The sequence below is a fragment of the Pteronotus mesoamericanus genome, unplaced genomic scaffold (assembly GCF_021234165.1).
Source record: "Pteronotus mesoamericanus isolate MK-2021 breed Mesoamerican mustached bat unplaced genomic scaffold, CSHL_Meso_final scaffold_128, whole genome shotgun sequence".
NCBI lineage: Eukaryota > Metazoa > Chordata > Mammalia > Chiroptera > Mormoopidae > Pteronotus > Pteronotus mesoamericanus.
In genome coordinates this window covers 2,727,874-2,746,956 of record NW_026555305.1, presented here as the reverse complement: position 1 = coordinate 2,746,956, position 19,083 = coordinate 2,727,874, and the positions used below count along the sequence as shown (strand labels likewise).

At 62.4% G+C, this 19,083-nt stretch overlaps 1 protein-coding gene across 2 annotated transcripts; it reads right to left on the bottom strand.

The window, feature by feature from the left end:
* Positions 1 to 1,149: 1,149 nt before the first annotated feature.
* On the bottom strand, positions 1,150 to 18,363 carry PPP1R12C (protein phosphatase 1 regulatory subunit 12C). Of its 2 annotated transcripts, none has more exons than XM_054588338.1 (22): positions 18,043 to 18,363; positions 14,370 to 14,500; positions 14,147 to 14,265; positions 9,348 to 9,507; positions 6,783 to 6,927; positions 6,616 to 6,690; positions 5,839 to 5,912; positions 5,635 to 5,762; positions 5,460 to 5,533; positions 5,042 to 5,200; positions 4,899 to 4,966; positions 4,172 to 4,306; positions 3,891 to 3,981; positions 3,684 to 3,767; positions 3,541 to 3,601; positions 3,319 to 3,404; positions 3,162 to 3,202; positions 2,976 to 3,069; positions 2,639 to 2,743; positions 2,245 to 2,295; positions 2,004 to 2,054; positions 1,150 to 1,926 (listed from the first exon to the last, which is right to left on the bottom strand). In XM_054588338.1, the coding sequence occupies exons 1-22, from the start codon at positions 18,361 to 18,363 to the stop codon at positions 1,840 to 1,842; spliced, it is 2,340 nt and encodes a 779-aa protein (XP_054444313.1). In that variant the 3' UTR covers positions 1,150 to 1,839. The 2 variants fall into 2 exon arrangements, with proteins under 2 accessions (XP_054444313.1, XP_054444314.1); XM_054588339.1 differs by having other exon boundaries at positions 3,319 to 3,401.
* Positions 18,364 to 19,083: the final 720 nt, after the last annotated feature.

Below are 19,083 nucleotides of genomic sequence, written 5' to 3'. Positions count from 1 at the left end.
CCTTCCTCCTGGAAACACCCTGGGCCCTCATGGGTGCCCACCCCTTCAACCTCTGGTCTGGTGCCCCAACCCTTATTTCTAACAGAGGAACCAGGGGTGCAAGCGGATCCAACCACACTTTCCCCTCCTTGATAAACCCCACACTGCCATCGCCGAGGCTGCTAGCGGGAATGGTTCCAGGGACACTGGAGGGGACTGCCTCCAGGGTGTCCGGGCAGGTTGGACTGTGACAGGAACCAGGCTTGAGCCACACAACTGACCCGCATGAGCTAACTGGGCTGGTCTCCCCATTTCTGCCCCTCACTGCCACCCCCACAACTGTTCTCAATGCAGCACCCAGGGCGTCCTGTTCAGACGCAGGTCCCTCCTCACAGCTCAAGTCCTTACCAGGGCCACATCCCTACATGGCCTGCCGTTCATTACCTCTCCAGCCCCATCGCCCACTACTTCCCTCCAGCCACACCAGCTCCCTCCTGTGCCTCAACATGTGAGGCACACTTCCACCCCAGGGCCTTTGCACATGCTCTTCTAAACACCCAGAAGGCCCTTTCCTCAAATACCGACATAACGCATTCTCTGATGCCTTCACATATCTGCCTGTGCCAGCTTCTCAGGGAGGCCTATTCTGACCACCCGGGACAAAATACACGCACGCATGTACTTCCACGTACGCACGCAGCAGCCTCCCTATCCCTTTTTCTCCACAGCACCACCAGCTGAAATGCATTCATTTTATTGTTGGATGCCTTATGCCTCTCCTCCTAAGATATTCCAGACCTTTGCCTTTCTCATTCACTACTGTATCAGCAACAGGAAGAACAGGGCCTCGCATGTAGAATATGACCAAGGATGAATGAAAACATGAACGGACGGACGCCCCACCTTAGAAGATGGCGGCCCCTTCCCACTCCCAACCAGCTGTTACCATGTGGGACTGAAGAACTCACACTGTCACGGATTCCTATTTTTTTCAGAAGTCAAATGCCAGATTTTCCTATGTGAATTGCCCAGACTTTAAACGTTGGCAATCGACTCTGTTTCAAACGCAGGGACAAGATCCGAGGTCCCCCAGGCGACAGAGCCACCTTGCTTGCGACCCCGTCAGCCCTGGCAGGGGCCCCTGCTCCAGCGGGATCTTCCCGAAGCCCCTTTCCCCCACTGAGTGCGCGCACCCACCGCCATCAGCACGCCACCCGCACGTTCCTGCGGCGTGGATGCTGACACCCACAGCCGAGCACAGGAGCAGGGCCCCACTTCCAGCCAGGGACAGTCACGGAGTGGCAACTTCACGACTTTTATTGGTGGTGCCTGTGCTTTGTCTCGAAAATACCTTCTCCCCCTGCCCCAGACAGTGTCGGGGAGGGGGCAGCAAAAAATAGAAGACGTCCCTCCCTATTGCACACGGACCCTATATACAGGCCCACCCGGCCGAGGCCGGCAGGACACTTGGCACATTCTCGGATCCCTGTTCAGGAGCGGGAGGGGTGACTGGGTGGCATCACACGTGAGAGGGGACCTCCGGGCGGCCACTCTGGTCCTGGCTACTGGTCCTGGTGCTTCCTGGTCCTCGGTTCCTTCATGGTCCCGCCTCCAGCCCTGGCTCCCCTTTGGCGACGACCCCCTACCTGGCTCGGCCTCCCGCCTCCATCCCGGCCTCGGACGGCCCCCCTTGGCTCCTGGGGACTCTGTCTTCCCCTCCCAGTCTGGAGGTCCCAAGGGGAGCTTATGGCTTCTCAGAGACTCCCCCAGGAGCCCTGTCACTCGTGTTCACGCGGGGGAAGGGGTGCGTGTGGCAGAAGCAGCTGTATAAATGCGGGTGCGGGGGCAAGTCCTCCGGAGTCACTTGGAGAGTTTGCTGATGACGCGGATCAGGGCTGCATTCTCATCCTTGAGTCGCTGATTGTCCGCCCGGAGGTCGGACAGGGCCTGTGGGACGAGACGGGGTCAGCTGGTGGTCCCGGGCCGGCCGAGCCCACGGCCCACAGCACCCCATGATTATTCACCTTCAGCTCCTCTTCCAGCTCAGCGGCCTTTCTCTCCAGTGCCCTGCGCTCCTGCAATACATGGGCAAGCGTAAGGGCCAGGGACTGCGGGTGGGGGAGGGCCAGAGGCTGAGCAGGGCTGAGAAGGGTGGGGAAAGGTCACAGGGCTGGGTTAGAGGGTCAGTGTGGCGCCTCCATTCACACCTGCAGAGGGTTGTAAGGCTGGGGACACGGCCGGGCCCACCCCAGCTGCCCCACTCACGAATCTCTCCAGCTCCAGAAGGGCCGGCCTCTCAGCGAAGCGCTCCTGCCTCTGGTGGGAACAGGGAAAGCTCGGGGGTCAGAGAAACGTCCAAACAGCAATGGCCGGGAAGGAAAGACCAGCAGGAAAAAGGGGAGAGCAGTCCCGGATTCCGCCCGGACCCCACCGCATAGCCCCGCCCCCAGGGCCCTAGTACCTCCCCCTAGAAGCGAGAGATCAGCTCTCCGCCCAGTCCTCCTTGCTCAGGCCCCACCCCTCTGAAGGCGGAGCACAGCCTAGACCCCACCCCTCATTGCTCCAGCACCGCCACTCATAGGTCTTGAGGTCTCCCACGCCCCGCTCCGTGGCAAGCAGACGGATGCCAAGGGCCCCTGCAGGGCCTCAGCGCCCTCACCTGCGTGGTGCGCTCCAGCTCCACCTTGAGCTGCGCCAGCCGCAGTGTGGTCTCCGTCAGGGCCTCGCGAAGTCTCTCGTTTTCACTGCGCAGCTCTGCGTAGAGCTGGGGGCACCAGGAGGAGGGACCCGAGGTCAGGCCCAGGCCCCCCCCCCCCGCCCCCCCGGCATGCTCGCGCACTGGGCCCCGATACGCACAGGTGAGGTCAAGGGAGGTCAAGTAAGGCAGTGCGGCTGCGCCGCGGGGTCTGCGCAGGCTGAGGGGCAATAGGGCGGGGGTGTAAAGGCAGACTTGCGGGGCCCGTTAACAGCACCGACCGCAGGGTGGGGTGGCCAACCTTCCTGAAGCCTCCGTCGGGCTCTTCAGCTTCGGGCTGGGGTTCTGGCTTGAGGTCCCGCCGCCTGCGGGACGAAGGGCCGGCCTGGGCCGTCCTGGGGCCGAGGCAGAGCAGGGCATCAGGGGGTGTGCCCTGCAGTCAAGGGACAGACCCCAGAACCCAGACCCTGCCCTGCCCGCCCTGTACCTGGACTCTGGGCTGATGTCCACAGGTTCCGCCTCCTCGCCCTGTGGGCGGGGTGGGGGTCAGCCGATGCGCGAGGGGGTGCGCCGCAACTCCCCACCCCCACCCCTGCCCCGGCCCCCCCCCAACTCCAGCTCGCCGGGCTTGGGCCCCCGCGCACCTCCGCAGGCCCTCTCCGCTCCCTGCCGACTCTGCGGTGCTCCCCGGCGGCCGGTGGTCCCTGACCCTGCCCGTCAGGCGCCTCTACTGGGGGAGGGGCAAGAATCAGGGACCCCCTCTCTGCGGTGTCGGGGTCCCTGGCCCAGGCCTCCAGGAAAACGGGAAGACGGCCGCAGGGGCGCTCGGGTGGGCGCAGGACGACCTCCCGGAGCCCAGACCTCACCTCTCTGGGTAGGGCCGTCCGAGTTCTCAACCCCAGGGGCTCGGGGCTGCCGGGAGGGGTCCTGTGGGAGAGGGGTGGGGGTCAGAGGACGGGGGCTCCTCGTAGCCCCCGCTGCCCCGTCGCCTGGCCCCGCCGCCCCTCACCAGGCTCTGTGGGCACGACTTCTCTGGCTCTGGGGCCTTCCCCGCCACCTTCTCTGCCTCCTTCAGGTCTGTCAGAGTCACACCCTGCAAGCAGAGGGTGCAGTCTAGGCCCCGGGGTTCAAGGCGCAGCCCCTTCAGGCTCCCGGTCCAGGCCGCCGCCCCTCCTCCCTCAGACCTGGAGTCCAGGCCCCGGCCCGCCCCCCGCACCTGCGTGGACCTCCGAGACTGGCGCATGAGGCGAGAGCGAGCTTTCCGCTGGGATTCAGACTCCTCATCGCGCACAGGCATCTGGTAGGACCTGTGTAAAGGGCCCCCTGACCTCAGGGAGGGCTCCTTTGGGGCTTGTCCCCATCCCGTGGCTGACACCCTTTGGGGCGGGAGGGGGGGACGGGGCAGGTCCTGCTGGGACTTCAAATCCCAGCAGACCCTGGGGCGAACTCTCCCTTGGGAGCTCCCGCTGGGCAGACAGCTTCCGGGGGCCTCTTTACCTCCGGCGGTCCCGGGAGTCCGCTGTGGGCGCTGCAGAGGCTGCAGGGACAGTTAGTTTCCCTGGGGATCCAGGTTCTGGAATCCTGGAGGAAGGGGCGGAGCTATCCAAGGGAGGAGGCCGGGAGCCCTCACACCTGTGTGGATGCAGCCATTTAGCAAAGGTCACTCAGGCTCGCATGAGGCAGCAGGCACCCGAGACATGGCAGTGAGCAAACGCAACAAATGACCTCCGTTCCACGAGTCAAATCTGAGCGGAAAGCATGCGAAATAAACAATAACCATAAAACGATTAGTCCATTACGGCTACGGCAGGAGGGGAAAGCACACTGGGAAAGAGAAACAGCCAGGACGGGGGCCGGGAGGGGCATGCGCCGGGACAGGGCTGCAACGGGAGCAGCTGCCGCAGGTGGGCCTCCCAGAGAGGGGGCGTGGCAGGCACACAGGCTGGAGGGAGGGCGAGCTAGAGCGAAGGCCCGTGGGCAGCCGCAGGTTGTGCTGGAAAAGGGACAGGTGGAAGCCAGGTAGGGAGGCAACAGGAGGCCAGATCACTGGCTTGTACGTTTCACTATGAGTTTTCACTTGATGCAGCAAAGGGGAAACTGAGGCAGGGCGGTGGGGAGCAGAACCAGACCCGAACAGCAGACAGAGGTGCCCAGGATCACGCTGACAAGGCTAGAAGCCAGACCTGCCTCCCACCTGAGCAGGGCCCAGGCCCTTGGTACTCACAGGACAGAGGGCTCTGGCACCTTCCGAGAAGGGGTGGGGGTAATTCTGGCAAGACGGGGCTCCTTGGCCTGTGGAGAGAGGGAAGGAGGGGGGCATTATCCTGGACTAGCAGGGCTTGGTCCCCTGTCCCTCACCCCACTCACCTGAGCAGAGGTCCCTTCCAGGCGTGAGGAGGAAGCTGAGCGCTGCAGCCCAGTCCCAGAGGCACCCTCAGCCCCCGACCTGTCTGCAGGCCCCAGGGCACCAGAGCTCCCTGTCTTCCGCAGGCCAAAGCGCCTAGAGAAGGGGGTCTCCTCAGGGGTCTGGGGAAACAGAAAGGTCTCAGTTATGGAGAATGGGTCTCTCTTCCCATGTATTTCAAATATTACCCCTGAGGGACCAAAAGAAACTACAACTCCCATCAGCCCCTGGGGTAGGTTCAACCAGGAAAGGCAGTCGGCTGTAGTGAAGGATTCTGGGAACTGTAGTCTTCACTCTACCTACCCAGACGAGAGGTTTACAGGATCCGTGGGAGCTCTCCCCACCCTCAGGATGCACAGCCTTCAGGGCATCCAGACTCACCTCAGGGCCCTTAGGCCTAGAAGGTGGCGGGGAGGAAACTCCATTGAGGGCTCTGGTTTCCGCAGGAGGTGGCTCTATTGTGTGAGAAAATGGGACCAGTCAGAACATGCCAAGGGCCTCTGAGAACCAGCCCCTCCTCCCTGAGACCCAGGAAACCAGACCCCCAGCTCCTCACCTGTGGGGCCTTCCTCTTTCTCATCATCGTCCTGGATGGGGGGCCCCCCTGCCCCACCAGGCCGGCGCTCCTTGGACAAGTCCTGGAGGGAGATCTTCTCTCGGCTGCTCAAACGACACACGGAGCTCCTGGTGGGGAAGGGGCGGGGGTCAGGGTCCCAGCCCTGGACCCCTCCTGCCACCCACCCCAGGGCGCACCCCGTACCTTCGGTGTTTGCTGCTGGAGGGCACCTGGGGCTCCTGGCCTCGCGTCTGGGAGGCTGCCTTCTGGTTCCGCAGCTGCAGGGGAAGGAAAGGGGGCTGCTGGGGAGGGGCAGGACGTGGGCACCCCTCCTGGACCCCACACCCCCAGCCCAGAAGGTGCCCCCCGCACAGCTGTGCCGGTTGCGCCTTCACAGGTACTCCGGGAGGCAGGGAGGAACTGGGGGCCCCTGAAAGTTCTCCTACACAGCCGGCCGTGCCGTGTCCATGGGAGACCCCTGGGTCCCCGTGCACGTGCACCGTGTGCACCCAGCGTCATCCTGCTCTTGCTGGGCCTCCCACTCCCGCTCCCCAGGCTCCGGTCTTGTCCCCAGAAGGGCACCTAAGCACCCAGACACATGCCTAATCAGCTTGTGCCCCCCCGAGTTCACACAGCAAATCCAGGACGGCTGGAGTCCGAGCCCATGTCCACCCCATCCCCCCTTCACTCCCAGAAACAAGGCCGAGCCCGGAGCCAGCTGGGAGGCCCCGCCGGGGTGACGAGGCCCAGTCTGAGCCTGGGCAGACTACCGGCCCACATCCCAAGGTCCACGAGGACCCCAGGCCCCGCCGCCTGCAGCTGCCCAGCTGCCCCCTCCTCACGTCCTCCAATGGGCCTTGGTCACCAGTGGGAATGAGCAGGTCCCCGGGGCAGGAGGCCCGGGGCAATCAGAGGACCCGCAGCCCTCCCTCCTCATCTCTGGAGGTGCTGACGGGGGCGGGGGGCATCTATGAGACTCACATCCTCCTGCTTCTGGGCCAGCTCCTCCAACAGGCTCAGCACCTCCTCGTCAGCCAGGTCACAGGGACGCTGCCCCTGTGGGGGAGGGGAGAGGGGCAGGTGGTGAAGGAGGTGCGGAGGCTTCCCCATCGCCCCCCGCCCGTCCCAAGGGGGTCGAAGGCCCTCACGGCATGGGTCAGCGAGTCCATGCCCCCGCCGTGCTCGGCCAGCAGGCGGCAGGCATCCTCCACGCCCCAGTGGGCCGCCGCGTGCAGGGGGGTCCAGCCGTCCCCATCCCGGAGCTCGGGGTCATAGCCCGCCTGGAGGAGCAGCCTGGGGGCAGACGGGCTCGGGTCAAGGGCCAGGAGAGGCGGGGCCGAGGCTGTGGCGGCAGAAGGATCGCTGCCCCGAGCCCTCCCCACGAGTGACCCCTGTGCCACAGCTCTGACCCCTGCCCTGGCCCAGCAGGTGGCCTCTGGTACCCTGCTCCCTGACCTGCAGGGGGCGGTGGGAGCCCCAAGCCCTTGAAAGGGGTGAGAGCCCAGCAGAGGCGGCCGGGACGGCAGTGCCCAGAACGCAGCAGCTCAGAGCGCTGGTTCTCAGCCAGGGCCCTGCCGCCCCGGGGCGCCGCTGGCAGTGTCTGGGGACAGTTCTGGCTGTCAGGAGGTGGGCGTGCGAGCAGGATCTAGCGGGCTGGTGCCGGGGATGCTGCTCAACTTCCTACAGTGCAGAGAACAGCCCCACGGCAAAGGACAATCTGGTCCAAATGCCACCACTGCCGAGGCTGAGAGACCCCGGCTTAGATGTCCTTCTCCCGGAGACATTTATCCCCCGAGACCGCACGATCCCAGAAAAGGCGAGGTTACAAGTCCAGAGCAATCCCGCAAACCCGGCCGGGGCAGACACGCCTGCTTTAGAGAATCGTGCTAGGCTCTCTGTCTGTGAGAAAGAGCTAAAGCAAGGTCGTAAAGGATGGAGACGAGATGGTTTGTAAAGAACCTTTTCTTTTTCTTTTTTTTTTTAAAAAACACTATTTACTTATTTGCAGAGAGAGGGGAAAGGAGGGAGAAGGAGGGGGAAACACCCATGTGTGGCTGCCTCTTGCACACCCCCCCACCGGGGACCTGGCCCACCGCCCAGACCTGGGCCCTCTCTGGGAACCCAACAGACGACCCTTTGGTTCGCAGGCTGACGCTCAATCCACTGAGCCCCACCAGCCGGGGCGAGAACCTTGTTAAACAGAAGGTCCTCTCTGTGGCCCTGCTGACCCGGTCACACGCCTGACCCCCGGGCCGTCCCTGCCCCAGCCCTGCGGGGTGTCCTGCTGTTTCCCGGGGGGTGCACCGCCTCGGGTCCTGCCATCGCTGTTATCTGCCTCGTGGGCGTCCTTGGGACGCGGCAGCATTTCACACGGCCATCCCTGGGCCTGACCATTTAGTATCCCACCCCCCTCGTCACAGAGATCGGCTCTGGGACGGGCAGGTGCCTGAGGCCGCCCAGGGGCCATCAGACCCAGGCTTTTGCTGGAACAGGGATGAGGCACTGGGCTTCAGGAGCAAGTACTAAGCAGCTGAGGCACCAGCCTGGAGCCGTCAGGGGTCACCTGAGATACCTCACTGAACACCTGCGTGGCGATTCGACACAGAGGGGAACAGACACAAAGGGGTTCCTCCGAACTCCGTTTCACACTAAAAATAAACGCGATGTCACAAAAGAGGGTGGGGATTAAAGAGAGAGCTGAGAGCCTGAGGATGAGAACGGGAAGGACAACTCTGACAGAAGACAGGAGTGGGCGGGGTCGCTGAATGCGGAAGGACCAAGTCGTACGCAGAAGGGGAGTGTGCACCGGAACAATTTAAACCCTGCATACACCAAAGAACCCAGCCTCGAAATGTGTAACGAAAGTTCATAGAACCAGCAGGAGGAACGGGCAAAATCCACAATCACGGGCTGGTTTGTTTTTTATCACACCTCTTACATTGACAGGATAAGCAGATGGTGGGGGGGACCACTAAGGACCTAGATTTAAATAGCCAGCACGACTATGAAGTTGACCCAATAACCTACTTACAACACTGTGCCTGACAACACAGTTCTTTCTCACCTTACTTATACTGGGGAAAAATAAAGCAAACCTCAACCCATTTCAGAAATCTGGAATCATACCGAACCCCATTCTGATCACAGTGCCGTTAAGCCAGGACACGCATAATGAAACGATGACTAGGGATGAGGAAGTCCCATGTACTTGCAAATTAAGAGGGTACTGCTAAATAACCGGCGGGTCAAAGACCAAAAATTACATGCTGGAAAATGTTTTACAGTGGATGACCAGGAAAAGCCTACACATCAAGACTTACGGATGCAGCTAAAGCTTTATTTAGAGGCAAATACATAGCCTTAAGTACATACATTAAGAAAGAATGGGCCCTGGCTAGAGGGGCCCAGTGGATTGAGTGCCGACCTTTGAACCAAAGGGTTGCTGGTTCAACTCTCAGTCAGGGCACAGGCCTGGGCTATGGGCCAGGTGCCCAGTAGGGGGCATGTGAGCAAGGCGACCACACTGTGATGTTTCTCTCCTTCTTTTTCTCTCACCCTTCCCCTCTCTCTACAAATAAATAAATAAAATATTTTAAAAAAAGAAAGCATGGGACAAAATCCACAGGAAGATATAAGACAATGAGAAGGGAGAGACTAGCCCCACAGAAGGAGCAGGGGAAAGGGAGGAAAGGCCCCCTCACCGGCCCGCTCACCTCATCACTTCAATGTAGCCCTTAGCAGCGGCCACATGCAGAGCAGAGGCCCCCGTGCGGGGGTGCCGAGCCTCGGGCATGGCGCCCCCATTCAGCCAGCACCTGGTGTCGTGAAGTAGCAATTCCTCTTCGGCGCGTTTGGCTGCCTCCACATCCACACCTGGGAGGACAAGAAGGGGTGACAGGTGAGACTCACAGCCCAAGGTCCAGGAAGTGCAGCTCGCCCTGCACCTCAGCCTGTGCCTCGCCGTCCGTGTGCCCCTCTGGGTACCAGGGGGCCGGGCCCGGCCCAGCAGCCTCCCGGCCATGTTCTGTGCTGCCGGCTGGGAGAACGGAACTTGCAGGCGTTTTCCAGCTTTAACCAAAGCATCCCCTTTATCCTTATTTTTAAGTATAAAACCTAAGGTTCGTGGAGCAGATCCAGCATTTGCCTACGTGAACTCTTCCTTTCACTACAAACGCGACCCTTAGCCCATCTTCTCGCATTCTGCCACCGGCGTCACGCTGGTCACTCGTGCGTACGACAAACCGAGCCAAAAGCCACTGAATAAAGTGTCCGTCTCCGCGGGGCAACACCTCTCCTCCCCAGGGCTGCTCCCTGTCCCCAGCGATGCCAGCTCTTACGACGGTCTGGCCTCCTCGCTGGCCTGTCGGCTTCCCGGACCGCTGTGCTGCCTTTATGGCTGCGAAAGGCAAGCGACGGCTTCGGATAAAATGCAGGTTGATTCTGGATCAAAACAGCCTCCTTGAGGCTATGGAGTGTCACTGAGGATCTGCATTCTTTTGCCTGAGAAACTACTGAGACGGGACTCAAAAATGGTCTCTTCCAGGGAATACTCTTTTTTCCCCAGGAGACCTAGTGCTGCCTCTCTCTCAGCTGGGCCGTTTCCCACAGCTGCCAAGGTGCCGCGCTGACTTGAGCTGCCCCGCACAATGGCTGTTGGCCCCACGTGGCCGCTGAGCGACCGAAATGCGGCCAGTCCAGGCTTAGAAGTGTTGTAAATGTAAGAAAAAACACACGCTGGATCTCAGGTATAAAACAAAGTGTGCAGTAATTCATGAATAATTTTATGTGGCTCACATGTTGAAATGATGTTTTGGATACACTGGGTTAAAGAATATGCCGCTAAACGTAATTTCACCTGTCTCATTATTTTTAAATCTACCTACAAATTTGCTTTCACGAATATGTATTCTGTTGTACCCCTACTGCAAATGCTGCAAACTGGAGCCCTGGGAACTCCATGCCCACCATCCCTGGCTGAGGACCAAATCCATCCAAGTCCAGCTTCATGTTGGCGCCACCTGGCGGCACCTGGCCCTCACGACCAAAGGCACCACCTTGGGAGTCCCAGCAGGCGGGGTGGACAGTGGCAGCTATTCCAGGAATGTCTGGCTGGTTAGGGCCCATCTCCCGGGCCCAGTCTGGAGTGGAGAGGCCTGGAGTGTGCTGGGGACTCAGGGGCCCGCCCTCCCCTTCCCTCTGCCCCTCCGCCACTTCCCTGAAGGGAATCACCTGCGTCCAATCCCATTACAGCTGAATGTGCCAGCTGTTGGGAAGGGAACGGCCAAGCTTGCTGACTTTATCCAGCAACTGCCGTTACTTCGGTGTCTTTTGCCTGTTCGCACTCATCCTTCTCAAATCTGTCCTCAGTGGAGGTCTGCCTGTGTCTGCCTGACAGTTCGTCACGGGCTGACAAAGGACAGCCTGAGGCGGCCGGTGCAGGCCACCGTTTTGAGTGTGTGCACGGTGATGGTAAAATAAAAGCTAACAAATGTACCCATTCCGCTATTTTTAAAGTCCACACCTCGGTGGCATTTAGCACATCCACAATGGTGTACGACCTTCATCCTCTTGTGCCTGAACCCCACCCCCACGCAGCACCCACTCCCCAGGCCCTGCAGCCACCGGTCCCCTCCTGTCACTGTGGATTTGCCTGTTTGTAAACAAGGTGCTACTGAACACAGCCCTGCGCGCACACTTACACACAGCCCCTGGCTGTGTCCCCCATCGTGGCAGCAGGTGGGGAGAGGGGTCCGCACCTGCCAGGACACCCCACAAAGCCTAAGAGGTGCCACCAGCCCCGCCGGGCATCTCCAGAACCCTCCGTCCTGTGAAACTGAAACTCAGCCCCCAGGAGACGATGCCCCCCAGCCCGGGCCACCACCGTCCTGCTTTGCCTCTGAGTCTGACCGCCGGGCACCTCGCACGGATGGAATCACACACTGCCTGCGCTTCCGTGACTGGCCTATTCCGCTCAGCGCAATGTCCCTTACGGCTCATCCACGCTGTAGCACGTCAGAAGTTCCTTCCCTTTCAGGCTGAGTAACGGTGCGGCTCCACCGCCTTTCGTCCGTCCACCTGCTGATGGACGCTCGGGCCGCGTCCACGCCGCGGTGAACGCAGGCGACCTGAGCCGGGCTGCGATGGGTTTCTGGTCCTTGCAAAGGCTCGTGCCTAACTCAGCCCGGAGCCCACTGCACCAGAGGCCTTCACGCCAGATGGGAGCTGTGCTCGGGGAAACTGGCTGAGCGGACCCGGCTCCCTCGGGGACCAGCAGCCTCGGCGAGAGGCAGACAGCAAGGGAGGCGGGACAGCGGGGGGGACGGCCGTGCTTGAGAAAGCAGCAGCAGCTGAGCTCTGGGCAGCGTCCACTCCACTGACCACGCCTTCCCTCCTGGCGTGTCCAGCCTCTACCCACCGCCATCGTCTGTCCTGGCCCCGATGTGCGTGGCTTCCGGGGTCAGACGGCAGCCGGCACCTGTCTGGGGGCGCAGCACACAGGAGGGCTCTCTGCCTTCCAGATGTGGACTCGGGGGAGGGGGGCAAAAGCCCCCCGAAATCCAGGGTCTGCTGAGGCATCTAGGTGAGGGTGTGGGTCGGGGAGCCACGTTGGCGGAGGCCTCCGGTTCCAGAGGCAGCGGCACCCCACCCTGCGGAGCGGCCGAGGGTCCTGCAAGCCAGCCGCCCCCCACCTTCTCCTCGCCCCACGGAAGGGGAGCGCAGGCCGCTTGAGAAGCTGATGTGCGCTACGGGCGGTTCCTGCAGAAAAACCCAGGATGTCCAAGGGTCCCCAGACGCCCCGACAGCCCGAGAACTCTGGGCGAAGGCCCACGGAGGCGACCTCCAAGCCCCGCCCTGCGCACCACCTTCTCTCACCAGGGAAGATGCCTCCATGGCACGGCCACCTGGCCAACACCCTGAACACACACCCTGAACGAAGTTCAAGGTTAACTTCACCAATAAAGGGGCAGATAGGCAGGGCCTGTCTCCCAGGGTGACCACGGGTCCAGAGCCAGAGAAGGCTCCCCGCCCTGCAGATAACAGCGGTCCAGATGCCGCCTGCAAAGCAACAATGTCACGTCCCACACGGTTACCCGGAGTGTCCTTGCTCTGGGAGACACTGGCTCCTGTGTCCAGTAGAGGCCACAGTGTCGGCAACACGTTCTCAAAATGCTTCAGGAAAGAGAGGGAGGAAGCCAGGGAGGGAGGAAAGAAAGAAAGAGGCGGATTTACGTAGGGGGCGAAGAGCCCATGGAAATGTGCTCAGAAGTTACAAAACTGATACATCCCTATTCCTGTACATGAAACATCCAGAACCGGCACACCCGTGGAGAGAGAAAGCGAAGGCTGGTTCCCTGGGGCGAAGCGGGCGGGGATCGGGGTGGGGTGGAGGGGGCGGGGCTGTGCTCAGGGCGACCGAAACCACCTAAACGGCCCTGCTGATGGGTGCGCAGCCGCGAACAGCGGCGCCGGGCGGACCGTGATTCCCACCCACACAACCCTGCTGCAACACAGGCCAACCTCGGCGAAGGCTGCGACGCTTCTGAGTTTAAAGTTTTTCCACACGAAAAGCCGCAGGAGAGGAGGGAGCCCCCAGCCCTGCCTCTGACGTCCTCACTGCCCCCGCAAGCAAAGCAGGGTGCCCAGTGCCCACCCGCCCGCGGCTGGCGCTGCCTGCCCTCCTCCCTGGACAGCACAGCCACGTCCTCCGTCACCCATAGGGCAAGGGTGCCACCCCAAAACGCCGGACACCAGCAGCCACACTCGAGACCCAGGACTCCTGGAGGGATCCCACAGCAGCGCGAGCCCCGCACCCTCCGCGTCCGGGGCGGTCCGGCCACAGCCCGCCCCACGGGCCCTCCCATCACCTCCTGCTGGACAGCTATTTTTAGGGGGGGGATGTGTGTGTGTGTGTGTGTGTGTGTGTGTGTGTGAGAGAGAGAGAGAGAGAGAGAGAGAGACCCTGCTAGAAGCGATACACACTCTCCTTAGAAAAAGGAGCCTGGCCGGCCACACGGGGGCTCCGGACCCCGTACCGAGGCCCCTGGGGTTCAGGGGTCCTGAGCACAGGGAGCCAGTCCCCCGGGAACCCTGCACCCTTCCTCCTTCAGCAGACACTCCTGAGAACACGCGCACTGACGGCCCCGCATCTCTCACCTCACCGCACCTCCGGACGAGCCGCCGGCCCCCTCAGCCCCCGGCCCCCGCCGCCATGGCCTCTGTCACTCGGAGGGTACCCTGGACATTTGGGTCCATGTCCGTCTGAGCTCTGATTCGGCGCCCAGCGGTGGCACACTCTTTATACGATCACTTGTTCGGGGTGCCAAGCAACCCTGGGAGTAGGTATTTATACCCCCATTTCATGGATAAGGAAACTGAGGCACAGAGGGAGTCTAGGGATGGTAGGAAATGGGGGGGGGGGCGGCCTCTGAGTCCCGACAAGCCGATTCCCAAGCTCTGCACCTTGAGGCCACGGGGAGCAGGAGCCCCACCCCCAGCAGCCGCCGGGGCCCACCTCGGCGGGCGATCTCGGCCTTCAGGAGGCCCTCCATGGCGTCGGACTCGGCCAGGTCCAGGGGCAGGTCCCCATCACTGTTGACAGCGGCAATGTTGGCCCCGTGGCTCAGGAGGTACCTGGGGGTGGGAGGAGCTCAGGGCTGAGGGGTCGGGGTCCAAGGCCCGGCCGCTCTGCCAGGCCCTGCCCGCCTCTCCCCGCCTCACCTGTCCCCCCGCCTTACCTGGCGATGTCCAGGTAGCCACAGGAGGCGGCCACATGCAGGGGAGTCCAGCCCTCGTTGTCCGCCTGGTTCACCGTGGCGCCCTGCTCCACCAGAAAGCGCACCACCTCCAGGTTCTCATCGATGCAGGCCTGGGGGGGGGGGGGGGGGACAGGGCTGTCAGCGCTCAGCTCACCCAGACACCACACGTCAGCTGGGCAGGACTCCTGACGGGGACCTCTGGGCAGGGCCAGGGGCCGGGCAGCTGTGAAATTCAAGGAAGAGACCCCGACGGCCCTGGAACGAGCTCTGAGAGGCAGCAGCCCAGACTTTGGAGGGCGCTCCAGCCCCCGGCTGTTTGCAACACCCCTGGGTTCCCGAAGGTTAGGTGAGCCGGCCATCCAGAGCACAGTGGAGACCATGGGGACAGGTCTCCCCGTGAAGGTCCCAGCTCCCTTCAGGTCGGAACTGGATAGAGAAGAGAGGGGTGCTTCTAATCCACGTGCAGGAATCCTGACCGGTGCTCGTTGGAGGGGACCTACCCCGTCACCACGGATGGCACGGGGCTCCAGGGACGGTGGAAGGGAAGAGGCCCAGCCCCTCCCCCCTCAGACCCAGCGGACACTCTCCAGGAACCGACCACGGCCCTGCCTTGTGCCCTGGGTGGAGGCCGCTGGGCGCTGGCGGCCCGAGGTGGCTGCAGGTGTCGGAAGGTGGGACAGAGCGAGGGTCGGGGCAGGACTCCCACAGTGGGGGGGGGCCGTGTCGGCGCGGGCCCGGGTCCTGCAGAGCCACGACGCACAGGGCGCCGCGCGGGGGCTCGGTGGGCACGGTCCCCCCCGGCTGCCGGCCGGGCTCTGCTTCATGGAGGAATCCAAGCTCCGCAGACCAAAGCCCCATGACGCCCGCAAACACTGGGCGGGTCTGAGGGAGGCCGCGGACCGGACCCCTGGCTCCTCGGGGTAAAGTAAGCCCCTCCAAAACTGCCCATGTGCAGAGGGGGGAGGAAGCTGCGAGGGCCAAGAACATTAAGTCATGGAAACTCGGGCTGTGACAGGGGGGCCACACGTGCCCTGGGAACGGGATGAACTCTGGGCTCCGTTTATTTCCACCCGGTTGTCATGGTGAGGGGGGAGGGGGGCAAGGAGGGAGATGGGCCTTTCCCTTTCAAGGACCTGGCCCAGCAAAGGCATCCGTGTGAACGATGCCTGGGGCCTGGGCACCAGGGACCCAAGAATCCAGGCCCCAGCCCCACCTCCTCGGACGCGTGGGACCAGGTCCCCCGCAGCCCCCTCTTCGGACCCCAGAATCCTGGCTCCCAGAGCCTCCTACTAACCCAGGCCCCAGATCCTCCTACTAATCCAGACCCCGAGCCACAAATTCAGGAGATAATTTTGGGAAGGAGGAGAGTACACCAAGCTGAGGCTTCCCAGGGCCACGAGCAGGGTGAGGGGCTGATGCCTGGGGACCCGCTTGGGCAGGACACAGAACAGAAACCATCGCCCCAGGCCTCACCCAGACAGGGGGTCAGCCACCCAGGGCCCTGCGGCGCGCGGCGCTGAAACCAGGCCCGTCTCAGGCACAGCGGCACGACCTGGTGACCCCAGAGCCAGGCTGACCCACACCGCGCTCTCCCCTTGGCCGGCCACCAGACTCGAGTGGGGAGCTCCCCTCCCTGAAGCTGGAGTGCCCTAAAACCCTTCGGGCCGCCTAAGAGCCTGGCAGCACGTTTATCAGGTGCTGGCCCAAAGCAGGAGAGGGCGCCGTGCCGGGCGAGGCTGGAGGGGCCTTTTGCAGGGTCCGGGACAAGGGGGATGCTGGGTAACGGGGCCCTGAAAATCAGGGCCAGGAGCCCTGTAGGGAAGGTCCAGGGGAGCCAGGGGTGGGGAGGGTGGCAGAGGAAGGGGGACACTGAGGCTTGAGGACCCTCTCCTGAGCAGGCCAACCTCTGAGACCCTACGTGGCCTCAGGGAAGCGGATTCTCCTCTGGGTGGAAGAAAATGTCCCAGGTGGCACGGACGCCTCTGCAAGGGACAAGCCTGGGGGTGGGGAAAGAACGGGGGAGGAGGAAGAAGTAGGCCCGGGGCAGCGACTCCCCACTGACCACCTAGGCTGCTTCCTGAAGGGAGCTGGCACACACACAACCTCCCCTCTTCACCAGCGCCCTGCCAGGGAGGGGCTGGTGACCGGCCCCATTTTACAGACAAGAAAACTGAGGCATAGGAGAAAAAGACACTAACTCAAGGTCACAGCGCTGCAAGGCTGAGGTCAGAACTCAGGGCCGTTCTATTCTTGAACCGCTCCTCCTCCTGAGAGGCGGACCTCTCCAAGCTCTCCCCGCTTCGCCCTGCCAAGCCCCTTCCCAGGGTCCTCTCTGGCTCCATCAGCAACCAACCCCCAGGGGTTCTGGCTGGGACTGGATCAATATTAGACTAGGAGGGATGGGGGAGGGGACGGAGGCTCTCCTGCGGCCAGTCCTGGCCCTGGTGGTCCCACTGCAGAAGGTTGGGGGAGGGGACAGATATAATCACCCAGCACCAGAGAGAACCCTGGGGCACAAGTGGCCCTGTTCTGGGACACGGGGACACTGGAGGCAGCAAGCGCGGTGCCTTAGAAGAGCACAAGGGCCCAGGTTGTGGAGGGAGTGGACTAACAACTCTCAGGAAGGTAACATGACAGAAGGCTAAGAGATGACACAGTGTGTGGGAGGGAAAAGCCGGCCAACCCCGCCCGAGGAGAGGCTATCTGGGCAGGGAAAGCAAGATGACCAGAGAATGAGGAGGTGGCCCAAAGCCAGGAAGAGGTGGGTGCTTTGAGGGAGCGCAGAAAGAGAATGATGATGCAGGCCTCGCCGGGGCACAGGGAGAGAGGGGAAGGTGAGGAGGCGTCTGCAGGAGAAACATCCCCGGGAGAAGGCGTCCAGTGGGAGGCAAGAGGTGGCACCAGCCCAAAAGGAAGATTAAAAGGGCGTGGGAGTGGCGGGCAGCAGGGTGAGCCAGACAAGCAAAGCATCCACTTCAAAGGTGCGGAGCCTAGGGGGCAGTGTGAATGTTCATTCAGAAAAGCGCATCCTTAGTCAGCAACAGATGGCACTAACGAAGGGGGTAAGAAAAACGGGGAGAAGGAGAACCCTGAAAGGCATAAGGGATCTGGGCCTCGTCGCAGAGGTGGCCCAGGGCAGGGACCAGCGGAGGAGGAAGCACAGGCCCAGGAGAGAGGATGCTCCTCCGTGAAAGTGGTACCTGCCTGGAAGGGAGCAACAGAGGGCCAGCGGCAATACTACTGTTGCAGAAGAGGTGGCACAGACTCAGGACAGCGTGGCAGCATTAGGTGGCACAGAAGAGGTGGCACCGGTGGGGGTGGCAGAGACGACACTGGTAAAGGGCGCTTAGGGTCTGGCGAGGACAGCGCGGAGTGACAAGACCAGGACCAGTGAGATGGACCGGACTGAGACCATCAGCTATGGTTGGGGTCCGGGAAAGGGCGGCGCACGGTGGCAAAGGCCAAGGCCCGTTCAAATGGCTCAGGGCTGGAGAGGAGAACTCGAGGTGCGTGGGATGGGAAAGGGGGCTCGGACAGGGAGTCAACCCAGGATGGCAAGAATCGGGACCGGCATCGCCAGTGCAGATCTGGACAGGGGAGGGCGGTGGCGCACAGAAGCAGCCGAGGCCCGGGGAGGGGCGGGGGCGCTGACCTGATGCAGGGCGCTGATACCGTCGGCGTTGGTGGAGTCGAGTACGGCGCGGGCGGGTGGCGGGGCGGAGGGGTCGAGCTCGGCGTCGGGGCCGGGGTCCGCCGCGCGCAGCATCAGGCGCGCCTCGTCCAGGTCGCCGCACGCGCAGGCCGCCAGGAACTCGGCAGCGCGCTCGAAACGCACGGTGCGGACGCGCCGCTCCCCGGGGCCCGGCTCCGCGCCCGCCCGCGCCCCCCACTGCCGCAGCTGTTCCTGCCGCCGCTCGCGGGCTGCTGCCGCTGCTGCCCCCGGGCCCGCCCCCGGGCCGTCCTCACCCGACATCGCGCCGCTCGCCCGCTCTGTGAGCGAGCGAGCGAGCGAGCGCCGAGCCCCAGCCGCCGCCGCCCGCCCCGGGGCCGCCGGGAACTGCCGCTCGCCTTGCACCGCCCGCCGGAGGATCTGCCGGCCCCCGCCCAGCGCTCGACGTCACCACGTCGCCCCGTGGCTCGCTGGGAAATGCAGTCCGCCAAAGAGAACCGCGGGGAGCGCTGGGAAGTGGAGTCTCTATCAAGCGGAAGTTCCTAATGGCGGCATTCCAGCCTCTATCTGGCCCCAGGCACCCTGGAAAGTCCGGTGCCCTCACAAGTCAAACAGATATCTGATTGAGGGGATGCTCCGGGGAACGCTAGACAATAGAGTCTGTAGCCGGAGGTGTGCCCCACAGGGCAAGCTGGGAAATGTAGTTGATAGTATCTGGGCCCGAAACTTGGTAGGAAAGGGACCCTACAGCCCAGGAGTCCTAAAAGATAGAAAACAAATTTTTCCATACGCCTTATCAGCTTTTCTCAGATCATGTAATTTATGTGTTATGGGCTGTCTGCTCCCTTCAACCAGAAAATAGCTTCAGGAAGACAGCGAATTTGTCTTCTGTGTGCCCTCCTGTTCCCAGAGTCAAGAACTGCGCCTAATTGTACGCGATCGAAAAGTATTTGAATGAATGAATGAATGAGTGGATTCCCTAGGTCGTGGGAAACGCCAAGGCACCATGGGATACTGAGTCCG